Source organism: Polypterus senegalus, chromosome 13 (genome assembly GCF_016835505.1).
Source record: "Polypterus senegalus isolate Bchr_013 chromosome 13, ASM1683550v1, whole genome shotgun sequence".
Lineage (NCBI taxonomy): Eukaryota > Metazoa > Chordata > Cladistia > Polypteriformes > Polypteridae > Polypterus > Polypterus senegalus.
This window is the reverse complement of record NC_053166.1, coordinates 33,922,249-33,938,062: the sequence shown is the minus strand read 5'-3', so window position 1 is coordinate 33,938,062 and position 15,814 is coordinate 33,922,249. Positions and strand designations below refer to the sequence as shown.

At 41.4% G+C, this 15,814-nt stretch overlaps 1 protein-coding gene and 1 long non-coding RNA gene across 5 annotated transcripts in view; one reads left to right on the top strand and one right to left on the bottom strand.

The window, feature by feature from the left end:
- The window catches only part of LOC120541895, a 30,247-nt gene that overhangs the window by 989 nt on the left and 13,444 nt on the right, over window positions 1–15,814 (top strand). Inside the window, exon 2 of the long non-coding RNA XR_005636110.1 lies at window positions 9,850–10,026. This is a non-coding gene — a long non-coding RNA (uncharacterized LOC120541895). The remainder of the gene's footprint in view (window positions 1–9,849; window positions 10,027–15,814) is intronic.
- arhgef37 (Rho guanine nucleotide exchange factor (GEF) 37) overlaps window positions 7,479–15,814 on the bottom strand; it is a 65,684-nt gene continuing 57,348 nt past the window's right edge. For 3 of the 4 annotated variants that reach the window (XM_039773845.1, XM_039773846.1, XM_039773847.1), the window contains 2 exons: window positions 14,997–15,172; window positions 7,479–7,938 (listed from right to left, as the gene is read on the bottom strand). In XM_039773845.1, the coding sequence (XP_039629779.1) occupies window positions 7,729–7,938; window positions 14,997–15,172 (386 nt within the window). In that variant the 3' untranslated portion in view covers window positions 7,479–7,728. The remainder of the gene's footprint in view (window positions 7,939–14,996; window positions 15,173–15,814) is intronic. The other variant, XM_039773848.1, reaches the window with a different exon arrangement.

The following is a 15,814-nucleotide window of genomic DNA, read 5'->3' as shown; positions in this document are numbered from 1 at the left end:
TTGGCCTTGTGCCTTATTAATTGTCATTGCAGAGGCTAATCTAACAGGAAATTGTCTGCGTGTAAAAGTAAAAGGCAACTTTGAATCTGATGGAATCAGGGAAATCCAGGGAATAAGGACAGTTTGTGAGGTAGGAGCTGCGATAGTTTTACACTCCAGTACATTGCGGTGAGTGCTGGTAAAAGTCAGGCGGGCTGGCAAGCCAACAAAAACACTATGCTCTTCGTATGGTATGAATCAGGCTTCTGTAGACAAAGGTTTTCTCTGTTCCTGCAGGACCATCTAAGAAGAAGCATGTTTGTCGTAGATGTGAATGGATGGGTAAAACAGTTTGCAAGGCTGGATGCGGGAGGAGGGTTAGAGTTGGAGGGTGGGGCTCTTTCGTGCGTATCCCATGATGCTGAAGGAGGGTTAGAGTTGGCGGGTGGGGCTCTGTCGTGCGTATCCCATGACGCTGGAGGAGGGTTAGAGTTGGCGGGTGGGGCTCTGTCGTGCGTATCCCATGACGCGGGAGGAGGGTTAGAGTTGGCTGGCGGAGCTCTGTCGTGTGTATCTCTATCCTATGGTGATTGTCATGCGTGCCACGGTCGACTTAGTATATAGAAAAGCAGCCAGAACCAAAAAGAACAATGAAAAGTCAACGTGGCTCAGAGGTGCATATGGACTGTAGCAGAGACGAAAGCGACTGGGGCTGTGTTTGTGAGGTGCTGCGTGCGGGCACATGAGCAGGCACCACGCATGCCTCGAGAGGAGGGAGGATAGTTAGAGTTGGTGGGCAGGGCTCTGTGAGTTGGCAGGCGTGGCTCTGTCGTGCGTATCCCATGGTCAGGCGACTTAGTGAGTTATATATATATAGATTCAAAATAAGTTAATCCACAGCAAAAAACAGGTCAGTAATTAAGAAAAGGCTTAGAGTGAAAACTTGCAGCCACTTCCGGGGTCATCTTAATAGCATTATAGGCCCCTGGGCAAAGCAGTCACAACCACAACCACTCACAGGAATAAAAATGTAAATGGTCGATAAAATGAAACATAAATTTATTGTATTGGTACTTCCAACATTAAGTAAACATGCTGTACAGCAAAGATTAATCAACAAGTCACAACATACATAGATTAGCATGGGGTCCCCGGGCAACTGTGCCCATGCGTTAAGATGGCCCTGGCCACTGCACCCCTTCAGGACTGGAGTATGAGATCCCTGCACTAAACTAATCTCCCAGCAACCTTAACGTAAAGGTTATAATGAATTCACTGTTTCACGGACACTATAATTTACGATCAGAGTTTCCACATTCACCTGATATCCATAATGGCCATTGGTTTACTAAAGTTTGCCTTTCACTTTTATTATTCCCTAACATTTGTCATAACTGAATAGCTTTGCAAGTCTCATTTCATGAAAATTACCACAGCCTGACATGCTCAAACAAAGAGGAATTAATTACTTTTTATTTTAAATGAGGTCATGTTAATTGCAAATTGTCACTGTGTGTGACTGTGGGATGTGTGTGTGTGAGTAAGAGTGGTCTTTGTGGTGGGCTACAGTCCTGCCCAGCCCAGATGAGAGAGCCTTTGGCCCCTGCAACGCTGAAATGGATTGAGAAGGTTCTAGAATCATCCTACTGGATGCAGTCCTTTGAGGGCTACAGTGCCTGCACAGTCCTCAGACCCATCTGAATGCTGTGCCCTGCATAATTTTCCACTTGTTTATATTCGCATTGGTAAGTAACTTTGCCAAGCAATCGCCTACTTAAAGAGCAGGAAGAGATTTACTGGATTTTGGATCAATTATTTTCTCTAACAGATGACAGTTTTTTCTGCAAGAAAGAAATAAAATGCGCAAATTTTAATTATGAAGTGTGGCCTCTGGGACTGCAACAAACACGAAGTGAAAGTCTTAAATAATAAGCAACTGGAGATTTTCCAGGACCCCGTGTGAATTAGTACCACTCTATCAAAACCCATTAGGTGTTCTCTTCTTTGACAAGCCCAGGCTGGTAGTTTAATAAAAGAATAATAAAGTTATGGCCCCTGCTGGACACATTGATGGACAATTAAGTAAATCATAAAAAGAGGTTTAAGACAACATTTGCTTTGCTTTGTGAAATTCAAACAGCCCAAATTGTCACAAAATAATTATTTAGCCATTAGAGCAGAAGCAACATTAGTTAATTACAAGAGGGAAGAAGTGAGGTTGACTGAGGATTATGTAGGGATTAGAATATTAATAACTAGGGGGCACTCCCACCTGCACTACGTGCCGTTCTGAAGAGGGGGGCTGAACACACCCCAATGAGACGTGGTCGCTCCTCCGAAACCCCTCTTAAACGGTGATACAATGGGAAACAAATAACATCCATCCATTATCCAACCCGCTATATCCAAACTACAGGGTCACGGGGGTCTTCTGGAGCCAACACAGGACACAAGGCAGAAAACAAACCCCAGGCAGGGCGCCAGCCAGCCCACCGCAGGGCGCACTCGCACACCAAGCACACAGTAGGGACCATCTCAGGATCGCCAGTGCACCTAACCTGCATGTCCTTGGACTGTGGGAGGAAACCCACGCAGACACGGGGAGAACATGCAAACTCCACACAGGGAGGAGTCAGGAAGCAAACCCAGGTCTTCTAACTGCAAGGCAGCAGTGCTACCCACTGCGCCACCGTGCCACCTATAGGTATTGCACATAACCAAATCAAATCAAAATATTTGGTCCAAATGACAGCACTTAGTAAGATATAGATATACAATATATTTTGCGACTTTGGCTTTGCCATGTTTCGGCTTTCAGAAAGCATACTTCTAACTGGGACAGCCTGCTGAAATCGTTTCCATGTTTTTATATCTACACAGGGTTATACACAAACAAGACACTGCATCAGGGTTTGACCAGCAGACCTCTCAAATGTGAAAAACATTATCTTGGGTGATATGAGAATGTCCAGACATTTTTAAAATAATTTCTCCTGAATCCTACATGGTCCCTTCTTTCTCAAAGAAACAAGTCTTACTTTTCATATGTGAATCTTTCATTTTCATTTTCCATTCTAAACATTGGTTAAATTCAGCATTTGCCAGTAATGATAATCATTAAGTTCTTCATCACTAACTTGTCTATGGGATTAAAGGAAAGAAAAAAATCCCCAAAGGAACACTAAGCACAACACATAAACAACGGCTGCTTGATTTATCATTAAATACAACACTAGTTATGATGAAATGTCGTTTCTTTGTCTTTGAGATCAAGATAGCACTGTAGCCTCCACTGACTGTTGTAGGTGCGCTAAGCAGTGCATTGACCCACTGTAATGGCACCCAACGCATATCGTCTCTTAAGTGGCCAATGTGCAGGAGAGTTTGGATGCAGGAAACATGTCAGGATGTCTGATTTCACTTCACTCTTGCCACAAATCCCACCAATCCAATATTTTTCATCATATGTGCCCCCCACCATTGCCTCCAATAGGTCACTGGTCTAATGCGAGGGACACATCTGATCCATCAGGAGTGCGTCGTGAGAGGGCAGGATCTCAGCTGCTGCTTCGGTGGTGAATATTCTGACAGTCCATTGACTGTCTTCACCAGACCCCCAGGTGGCTTTGAGTCGGCAGTCTTCTGTCACAGTGGTCTTCTCGAGTACCAGGTACTCTTTAGGCCGGGAAGAATCACATTCTCTGTTCAGCAACATGAGATAGGACACTGTCATTTGATATGGAAAAAAAAGTGACATTTTTGATAAATCACTGATTGAAAACTCAATGATTGTCATTATTGACACAAGGAACATTCAGCTTATGTTTAGGATGGAAAATAAACTTAAAAGATTTGCATAAGAAAAGTAAAGTTTGTGTTTTGAGAAAGAAGAGACAATGTAGAATAAATTAAAAATATGTTCAAAATTATCTGCATATTCCCATATGCCGTTAGGGTGTTATGAAAATGAAATCAAAAGGTTTTTTTGGATTTGAGAGGTCTGCTATTCAAACCCAGATACAGTTACTTTTCTGTTTATTCTGTTTCTTTTTCAGAAAGCCTATATAGTTATCTGAATAAGAAAGAAAAAAATCAAACGTGTGTGTTGGCTACAAATGTGCGTTTCTGAGGCCTTAACATAGCTAAGCCAAAAACTCAATTTCAAGGGGCTGCTTTGACCATGCATGGTCATCTGGACCAAATGTTTTAATTTCGTCACACCAATTAACGTACCGGCATGCAAAGTGTGAGCCTGCTCGATGGTTTAGTTCTGGAGCTTTGAATTTGTGAAATCTGATGAAAAAATGAGGCTGGATAAAATGGACATCTCCCACCCTCCCCTCCGTAAACTGGCTGTATTGATCTTCCATCCAAAAACTTTAACAGGGTGTCTCCTGACTAACATGGGTGCTCCTGGTAATTTTTTGACTGGACTGGAAAACGGGACTTGTCGTCCCTATCTGGAAAGGGAAGGGTGGTCGCCTGGATTGCAGCAGCTACGGGGGGATAACCTTTTCTCGATGCTGGGTAAGGTCCTTGCTAGAATCGTCCTCAATAGGATCCGTGATCACCTGCTCACCTACCAGTGACCGGAACAGTCTGGTTTAACACCTAAGAAGTCTGCCATCGACCACATCCTGGCACTGAGGGTTCTCATGGAGCACAAACATGAATATCGGCAGAGTTTTTTTTGCAACCTTTGTCGATTTTCATAAAGCGCTCGACTCAGTTGATCGAGCTTCCCTGTGGGACATCTTTAGGGTTTGCAGGATCCCCTCAAGGTTGCTGGATATCATGGTTGGCCTGTACACTGGTACTGTGAGTGCTGTGTAGAGTGGAGGCAGGACCTCTGCGTTTTTCTCAGTTGATTCTGGGGTTCATCAGGGGTGGGTTTCTGCTCCTACTCTGTTCAATGCTTGTATGGACTGGGTGTTGGGCAAGGTCATAGGGTCCAGCGGCTGTGGGGCATCTGTTGGTGAAGAAAGATTCATGGATCTTGACTTTGCTGATGATGCTGTGATCTTTGCGGAGTCAATGGAGGCTCTGATCGGGGTGCTCAAGACGCTGAGTGAGGAATCTGAGTGTCTGGGCTTGCGAGTGTCCTGATAAAAACCAAGATCCAGGCCTTTAATGACCTCTTGGGCACAGCCATCATCAGTGTGTCTTTTTGCGGAGAGAGTGTCGACCTTGTTGAGAGGTTAGCTTACCTTGGCAGTGACATTCATGTCTCTGGTGACTCTTCCTATGAAGTCAGTAGACGGATTGGGAGAGCATGGGGGGTCATGAGGTTGCTGGAAAGGGGTGTGTGGCGCTCCCGATATCTATGCAAAAGTCTTTACAGTCCTGGTGCTTCCTGTCTTGCTATATGGTTGTGAGACATGGACGCTATCCAGTGACCTGAGATGAAGACTGGACTCATTTGGTACTGTGTCTCTCCAGAAAATCCTTGGGTACCGTTGGTTTGACTTTGTGTTGCTCATGGAGTCCCGAATGAGGCACATTACCTGCATTGTGAGGGAGCCTCATTTACGGCACTACGGTGACGGTGATCAGGCTCATAAGATCCTCATTTTTGGGGACACGAGTGGCTGGACCAGGCCCAGGGGTCGCCCACGTAACACCTGGCTGCAGCAGATAGAGGGTCATTTCTGGAGGGTGGGACTGGACCGCGTGTCTGCCTGGGGGGTTGCCGAGTTGTTTCGTCGTGTAGTGGGTGCAGCAACGAGCTGTACCAGTGCATGCTCCCCAACTTGACTTGGCTTGATGTGCATGGGCCTTTGGTTGATTTGACATGGAATGACCCCTTTAGTCTACGATCAACTGAAACCCCAGACGGGTGATCTATACTTAACTAATTCTATGACTTCTAAAGCTAGTTGGCTGCTCCACTGATGATCTAGGTGTATCATATTAAAGTGGTGAATACTTACCTGTATGTGATCAGCTATGTTGTGTTTTATATTTGTATTAAATTTAGACCACTTTGCAGAGATGCGTTCTCAATTTATTGATCAATGTGGAAAAATAATAAACAATTAACTCCACTGTGATTCAGTGTTGTATAAAATCAAAATGTGAAACCTCTCAAGGAGGTAAATACTTTTTATAGGCACTGTCTATATAATAATAATAATAATAATAATAATATTGTGCAAAAAATAAAGAGAAGATTCACAATCCATTTTTCAAAATGTAGTGAGTGAAGCAACTGAAGGTCACACACCTCTCTCTACACGTTAGAAGGCTGCTATTAAATGAACTGAAACTCATGATCACATTTCACGGGTGAGACGTTATTTGTCGAAATTCAGAGAAACTGGTTAAAAGATTAACTTCCATGAATTCAAATTTCAATAACAGAAAATGTTACATGTTTGAAAAGAGTTTCAGTTAAAGGCAGGAGGCATCTTGATGCCACCAAAACTTGAAAAACGTTTCCTTGAATTTGGCACAGCACCACCTATGATGGTGTAATTTTGTAGTGTGCGCTGTAAGTACTAATTAAATGTACTTTGCTACTAAAATGTGAGGTACTGTTTCCTCTTTTATAATCTCTAAACAACAAGTAAAGAACCTTTCTTTCAATAACTAAAAGTTCTATTCATTTCAGTAGAACATGCACTTTCTACAAAACACATTACAAAAATGACTTGTGTGTGCCCTCTGCCTGTGGATTTGATTATAGGCACGTTACTCAGATTCAGCTTATCTAATTAAAGATGCTTCCAGTATATACTAGACCAGCATTCAACGCTAGAAAACGTGACATGCTGTCTACAGCGGCCTTAAACAGCGACTGGCAATATAAAATGCAGCAGTTTTGCTTTGTAGAGACATAATTAGGGCAACAATAAATGGGCAGTCTGTCAAGTAGGCAAAAATATACAGCATGCTCAATGAAAGGCACTATATAACATGGACTGGTGGATTACTTTATGTCACAACAGCATTCCTGTCTGCAAGTGTTTGCCTGTGATTGACTGGTGCCACAACTGTCCCGTGACCTGATGTCTGCTGGGATAGGTTTCAGCTTCCCCGTGTCCCTGTTCTGGAAATGGTTGGATACATTTGCTTGGGGATTTGATTTAAGAACAACCTAAAATTTAAGAAAACAGCAGGACATTTTTGTTAACTTGCCCCTGTAGTTTTACCTGAAAATGCCCTGCTAACCCAGCCAAAGTACAGTAAATCCTCTCTGGCCTTTTTTTATTTACATTCTTATGTCTCTATTGTCTTTCTGTGAGATTCATTTAGTATGACAGCAGTTAAATATTATTGGTATGTCAGATACCCCAAAATGTGAAAAATGTCCGTACCTACTCAAGTAGAACATGGGGTGCTTTCAAACAGAAGCAGGGCATGGAGTTTTCATTGAACTTTTGATATTGTTCATTTGTTTAACCCCTAATTTTCACTCATGGAATCCCACTCAGTGCTTTTCTCCCTCATTAGGCTTCATTTATTTTCCAGATCCTCACTGAATTGACACTTCATGACAATGCCTTTACTGCACACATATGTTTATTATTATTTACAAAGAAGCGAACATGCTCTGATTGTTGTTATTGAGGTGTAATTTATTATCTCCAGCCTGGTTAAATGATCCCATCTGATGGTGAAGGATCTTGTGATAACTCTGGTGTTTAGCATTAATGGAGGGCCAGAGAGTGCCACTCTGTTAAAGCTTCCTCTCTTTGCTCCTTCAATGCAGATGCCACCTAGCACTGGCTGTTCTCCTTGTATGGGACGTTAGGTTTTCCTACTTGATGCAGAGATACCCGGAACAGGGACCACCATGAGGTAATTAGAAGGCACATATCCCTTCTGACCCTGAACCTCCACCAGAGTCCATTGAGGATTTCCTTGTCTGTCATGATGCTCCAATACGGTTACCAACTCTCCTGCACGTAGACTTACTTCATGAATACTCCGAGCTGAAAAGTCATAGGCTGCAAACACCTAGGAGGAGAACACAAGGGAAAACACTTAAAACACTGCTGGAACACCATGCACAGACTGAAGTGTGCATGTCCAAGCATCCACATTCTACATACAAGAAATAAGGTTTTTGTAACAAATTTGTTAGGTTTACCGGTGACCGTTTCCCTAAAAACTGACTGCACGATCAGTTCAAGTAAACTTTTTTTTTTCCCAGTGCCCCATGATGCTTTGCGAGACCAATGTGACATCACAGAGCTAAAGCAGCAAATGTTTGATGTTTGTGACCTCCTCCATTCTTCAGCAAGCTGGCTGAGGCCTGTCATTCTTTGCCAACTCTCTACATGTCAGTGGCAGCCATGTTGATGGCAATCTGACAGATGCGTGGAGAGACTTTTTCCATAATCAATGACACATCAGTCATTGCCAACGACTAGATAGATACTTTATTAATCCCAAGGGGAAATTCACATAATCCAGCAGCAGTATACTGATACAAAGAAACAATATTAAATTAAATAGTAATAAAAATGAAAAAAATTTAAATAAAATTAATGTTAACATTTACTCCCCCGGGTGGAATTGAAGAGTCACATAGTGTGGGGGAGGAACGATCTCTTCAATCTGTCAGTGGAGCAGGACAGTGACAGCAGTCTGTCGCTGAAGCTGCTCCTCTGTCTGGAGATGACACTGTTCAGTGGATGCAGTGGATTCTCCATGATTAACAGGAGTCTGCTCAGCGCCCGTCGCTCTGCCACAGATGTCAAACTGTCCAGCTCCATGCCTACAATAGAGCCTGCCTTCTTAACAAGTTTGTCCAGGCGTGAGGTGTCTTTCATCTTTATGCTGCCACCCCAGCACACCACCGCGTAGAAGAGGGCACTCGCCACAACCGTCTGGTAGACTGCATGGTGAGTGACTTACCTGGGATGCATTGGACCATGCAAGTCTATATGTACTTGTGACACCATGGAGAACATCTGGGTTACAAGGCTAGTTAAACACAGATCTCCTGATTCCAGGGACATGATGAGTCCTGATGGGGAAAAATAAAATCTTGACCCCGGTTTAACCTTCATTAAAAAGGTCTTCATGCTTCAGTAATATATAACAAATGTATTTAACAAAGGCATCTTTTGGCGCATCCCATGCTCTCTGAATTGTAATCATAAGAGTTTTGCCAGTCCGTTGTTAGATAAAGGCTTTATAGTGTATGAGTCCAGTATACAAAGGCATATTTAGGATATAGCTGATAATATGTTCATTTATGACAAAGTGGTCCATATATGGGACATTACATCATCCTGTATTATGTTACATTGAGAGAGAGATACATGATGCTTCATTCCAAGGTCAGTGGCTAGCTGAAGGGACTGTATACTTGAATGAACTCGTCCTACTTCGAGCAGTTTGGTTAGACAACAGGCAACAGAACTGAAAAGCTTAACACACTCAAATGTTACAGAAAAGTGTTTTGCTACAGTTTCTTGGCTGTCCCACTCTTCTGCACTCCCATCACTTTGCTTTATCTATTATATCCACTGGGACTGTCGGGGCCAAGCCTCAGTGAATTCAAGTTTCCTGCTCCGGTTACCACTGTCTGCATGAAATTTTACTCTTCGGATATTTAATTCAAGTACATTTTCCTCAGAGTGTCACAGTGGTTAGCACTGCTGCCTCACATCTCAGTTCGCACTTTTGGCTCCAATAATCATTCGAACATAAATGGGAGATGCTTTCCTATCCATTATAACACTATTTATAATCCTGTCAATTCTGCGAAATTCCCAAACCTTTCCAGGAACACTTGGAACTCGAGGCAAAGCAAATTCAGCAGAGTTCGCTCATCACTATTAGTAACAAACACTGTTTTAAATAATAATTTTCACCATTAAATCTTTTCTAAACTCTTTATTATTCATTCATTTTTAGACTTGTTTTCCTGATCACAGTTGTGGCACACTGGAGCCTAACTAGCAGCAGTCCTCCATGTGGCCAAGGCACATCAATATGACAGAGTGGCTAAGAAAATGAACCGTAAACCACTGGAAATCCACTTCAGCCATCACCCTTGGTACTTTCTATGGCCTTTCCCAACTCATTTACCTTGTAAGTACTCACAAATGTACTAGACACAGGGTGGTAGGTATAGTGGTAACCCTGCCAGCTTGTAACCAAATTCAAATCCCGGGTGCTCTCTGCGTGGAGTCTGCATGTTCTCCCTATGCCTGTTTGGATAGATGGACTGGTGATGCTGAACTGGACCCTGGTTTGTGTGTGTGTGTGTGTGTGTGTGTGTGTGTTCACCCTTTTACAGGATGACACCCTTTCCAGGGATTGTTTCTGCTTTGCACCCAATGCATGCTGGGACAGGCTCTGGTTTCTCCGTTGCCCTGCTCCAGATATGTGGGGTTTAGAAAGTGGTTGGATATTCTGGTCACTTGAGTTAATTGTGATCATTTTTTGGATTAATCACATCCTCAATATTCCCTGAAGTGTGTTTATTACAATTCACATGTGTTGAACTATTCGTAGAGTATATTTAACATATTCCTCCCAGTCATGGAATTCATTTTGAGTGTTTGACTACTAACAAACCATATTACAGCAATGATCTTTTGATTAATCTAAACTATTCAAAACATTTTAGAACAACTGGAACTGGTAGGGTTTATGGTGGACAAATTGATAACATGACCCAGTTTTCCTTAGCCAAACAAACTCTGGAGCAGTATGGATACATAAGCTGACTAAGCAGTATGTGTCTCAACTATAAGTGGACAACCCATGCAAACTTGGGACTCAATATGCACACTCCATGCACCCCTTGATCAAACTTGGGTCTAAACACTGCTCCATGCCGTAAGCTGACTTAGCACATTATCTTGGAATAGCAACCCAAATTTAGTGTAGTCAAACTGTGCACAAGCATTTCAATAATTCTAGTCATCACTTCATAGAACATTCATTGAAATGAACACTTGTTTGCTAAGCTGCATGAAGCTACAGTTTTGTATTTTATTATTAATTAACCATTAACATGATTCGATTGACACTGTGAAAAGCTTAATTGAAAACTAAATGGAAATATAATGTTAAAGTCTAGATTCCATAACAAATTACTTTTGCAAAAGCTCTAACTGTGAGGAAAAAGTGTGAATTCAGACTTTCATTGTCTGCCGGATGGCGCCATCTACAGACATGCTGGGAAGTCCCTCCAAATAAATAGAATAACTTAGTGATTAGTCTTTATGTAACGTAACCATGGAGAGCAACAACTCGGGTTTTGGTTTAGAAATTATAAGTATGTTCAATTTATACTTAAATAAATAGGTCTTCAAGATCGGCAAGTCTCATTTGTAACCACACTTCCCCACTTTTGGTGACCTTCTCCAGAAAAAACACCATCCAAAAAATAATTTGGTATACAAGTTTTTGAACTTGCAGCATTTTGCATCTCGACAGACACATACAAAAGATTTTCAAAAAGTTTAGAAAAAAATGTGTTGTCAGACATGCAAGAATGGGGAGCGTTTTGTGTGTTTTGGGAAAAGGAAATACTGGGAAGACTGAAGGTGTGACACCATTACCAGCACATGTTTCATTGTCATCCTTAGAATGTAGAAATCCCTGGATGAGTCGTGAAGTCACTGCCGCCACTATGATTCAAGCCTCTCCCCCACTTCTGATCACGCCAGTGTTTAAGTCAGGGGTCCTCAATCACAGTCCTGGAGGGCTGCAGTGGCTGCAGGTTTTTGCTCCAACCCAATTACTTAATAAGAAGCAATTACTGCTCAAGTAACACTTCTGCTTCATTTTAGTTATCTCGCTTGTTGAGATTTTGAACCCTTATTGCGTATTTTAGTCTTAAACAGCTGTATTCTTGGTTTTTAATTGCTCCTAATTAGCAAAAACATGCAAATGACAAAAGAGACCAGCATTTCTCCATTTAGCTTGTTACTGTGTGTATTTATCATGCACTATTTGGTTTAATTAAATACCTGGAAGGAAAGTGAAGAGAAAAAAGCGAAGGACTGAGAATTACTCCTCCATTTTAGCCTTCAAATCATTTGGCTGATATCCTTAGAAAGGGGAAGAAAATCTAGGATATGAGAATTACCTGACATAGCAGAATTAAAGCACTAACAAGCCATGAAGTTAAATTATTGGCAAAAATTGCTTTCTAATTAAACAACCGGGTTTTAAACAAAAACCTGCAGCCACTATGGCCCCCCCAGGACTGTGATTGAGGACCCCAGGTTTAAGTCCTCGTCCAACTAGAAGTTAGAAGTCAGTGCTCATTATTGAATGAGCTTCTGTGTAGAATGGAGCTCCACCACCAGAAGGCTTCTTTTTAAGCATAGCTGTTGTGGTCATATCCCTTTTTGCACATTTATACTTCTTCAGCCCTTTGCATTCTATTAATAAACAGCAGTCATCCTCCAGGACCCCAAATCTTATTTTGATCCTGTCATCATTTTACAATCTACAACAACAATGGTCTATTCTGAAATTAAAAACAAAATCTACTAGTTACAAGGCACTATATGCAGTTGTATGAACATTCAACAGAAGTTTTTTAAAAGGTGGTTTTCCTAACAAAAGGAAATAGGATTTAAATGTGCCAACCATGCAAAGGTGAGACAGTGGTGCAGCGGTCAGTTCACCTAGGGTTCATACCCAGGCCCAGTCACTGCATGGTAGATGATGTGTGTTTTCCTCTTTTGGTGTGTGCTTTTCTTTGTAAAGTGGATTGAGAAAGTATTTAGACCCCTTCACTTTCTGAACTCTTTATTTTGTTGTAGATTTAATTTTAAATGGATACATTTGCAGTTTGTGCCCACCAGTCTACACTCGGTAACACATAATGACAGAGTATAAGCATTTTCAAAACATTTGCAAATTTATTAAAAATCAAAAATTAAAATCTCTAATTTATGTAAGTATTCAGGTATATCCTGTTTGCTTTAATTTTCCTGAACTGTACATAGAACTTGATTGGAGTTCACCTGTAGCAAACTGAATTGACGACATTGTTTAGAAAGGCACGCACTTGCCTATATAAGGAAGGTACCACAATTCATGAAAGCCAGTCTTCAGTAAAAAGTTCTAAGACAGTTAAATGACTCTAAGACCATGGAGGGAAAACCCTCTCAGGTCTGATGAGTGAAAAACTGAACGCTATGGGCAGAACTCCAAGCACTATATCTAGTTAAGGTCAGGTACTGCTCATCTCCTGTCAAATACCATCCCTGCAGAGAAGCATGGTGGTGGAAGAATCATGCTATAGCTTGCTGCTATTGCTTCTCAGCGGCAGGAACAGAGAGACTTGTCAAAATTGAGGGAATGATGAATGGAGCCAAACAGAGAGATCCTTGAAGAAATCTGCTCAGGAGTGCACATAACCTCAGACTGGGGTGATAGTTCACCTTTGAGAATGGCAACAGTGCAAACCATAGAGCTAAGTCAAAATTGAAGTGGCTTCGGAACAAGTCTCAGATTGTCATTGAGTGGCTCAGCCAAAGCCTAGACTTAAACCCAGAAGAACATCTGCGGAGAGGTGTGATGATAGCAGTTTACAGAGGCTTGCCATCCAGTCTAAACAAATTTGAGAAGATCTGCCAGGAAGAATGGAATAAACTACCTAAATCCAGGGTGAAAAGCTTGTGGAGACTTACTAAGAAGATTCAAAGTGGAAATTGCCACTAAAGGTGCTTCTACAAAGTACTGAATTAAAGGTCTGAATATTTCTATGAGTGAGAGATTTCAGTTTATGAATTTTAATAAATTTGCAAAACTTTTGAAAACACACTTTGTCATTATGATTATCGAGTGTGGATTCGTGGGCAAAAAATTGCAAATTTATTTGTTTAAAATTAAAGTGGTACAAAGTGGAGGGTTCTAAATAATTTTTCAATCTATTTAATTCCAGTTGTCCTTCCATACACAAAAGACATGTAATTAGGTTAAATAGTCACTCTAAATTGGCCCGTTATGAGCTAGCATGTTTAAAGGAAGCATGCATATCATTGAGGTGTGTACACCCACACATTACATCCATCACTCAACATGTCTTCTTGACCAAATCCTTTTTAGGCAAATTACATTTTATCAATCAAACTTTTGGTACTAATATTATGTAAAAACTGAAAACATTGACACAACATAAATCAAATACATTAGTCAAAAAGAGAAAAACATTTTTGCCTTAAAAACCCAAAATTGTAAATTGCTGCTTGTTTTAAATTATCAGTGTTATAGGTTTTTTTTCTTTTATGTTAAAAACATATTACCTTTACTGCATATAGCGCTTTTCTAACTACTCAAAGCTACCTATGCAGACAGTGAGGAGCCATTTCAACCACCACCAACATTCAGCATCCACCTGGATGAGGTGATGGTAGCCATTCTTGTCCCACTATATTAGCCAATATGTTAGTTATTAGATAGCAAAGGGGTGAGAGATATAGTTAGCCAATTAGAGACAGAGGATGATTAGGGGGGCAAAATGGACAAGGCCATGGTGGGCAATTTAGCCACAACATCAGGATACACACTACTCCTTTCAAAAGATGCCCATGGATGTGTGTCATGACCACAAAGAGGCAGGACCTCAGTTTTAAGTCTCATCCAAAAGATAGCACCATTTTTCAGTACAATGTCCCCTGTCGCTGCACTTTGTGCACTGGGATCCACACATAGAACACAAGGGCAAGCACCCCCTGATGGCCTGACCAATACCTCCTCCAGCACCAAACCAAGCTTCTCCTAGACGGTTTCCTATCAAAGTACTGCCTGGGCCCAAACATGCTTGGGTTCAGTTGGATTGCCTGTTCTGAAGTGTAGGTGGTATGGCTAACATGACATAACCTGCTTACTGGTCAGTGTCAGAGCCTATGCCTGCAACTTTAGGCATGCTAGGACAGGGACCCAATTTATCCTAGCACATACAAGTCAAATGTGAACGTCAATTTATGTTAGCATGCATGGCCCCAAATCAAATTGCTAACAAGTTTCTAGTGTCTGTAAAGCACATTTGATAATGCATATATGTGTAGAAACTTGGTAGGTAGGCACACCTCATAATCTTCTTGTACCTGTAAAGACGGTAAAACTGGTGACTCGATGGCTGGACTCACAACTACAACGGAATGCCTCTTGCTGGCTTCATCAACAATGGCAGGAGAGGGGCTTGCAGTCTGTCCTGTTGGATGATAAGGATTTATCCTTGAAGCTGGCACATAACCTCTATTGCCTGTAAAAGAAACCCTCAGTCAGTGACCAGTTTAAACATACAGTTAGCAGTTCCATTTGATTAAAAAATATATCTAATTTGAAAAATGGCAAACATCAGTTTTAACTTTTCCACAAAGTCATTACATTAGCAAGCTGGCAGAGCATTCTAGAGGCCAGAAGGATGGACAGTAAATCAAAAGGATTCAGCTTCAATTGAAATCTATAAGCTCAATGGTGACTTAACTCGTCAGCACTCTAGCTGTTTTAAAGACATCACATTGTATATGGAAAGGGCCTATCAAGTGGTGTTCATTGCCAAGCGACCTTAAATACTCATTATACAGTATTGGATACTTGCAAAATTCAATTCAGATTGGCAAAGCTACAAAAATCTTTTTTCTTTTCAATCAAATATTTAATGTCCATTTGTCAACTCAGCTGTTGACTCCAGCACTCGAGAACATCTCTTTATGGTACAACCAGAGACATTCCAATGTTTGCTCTCTTAATTTTGAAAAATAAGCTTTCACACATATCATAATAAGCTGCAATCATTCGGCTTTGGGGCTCTGCTCCTCCAAGGTCTCTTTCGAAGGCTATGTCTGTCTGGATGTTCAAGTTGGTTAACCAGCAGGAGACAAAGAGCGTAGATAAAAGAGAA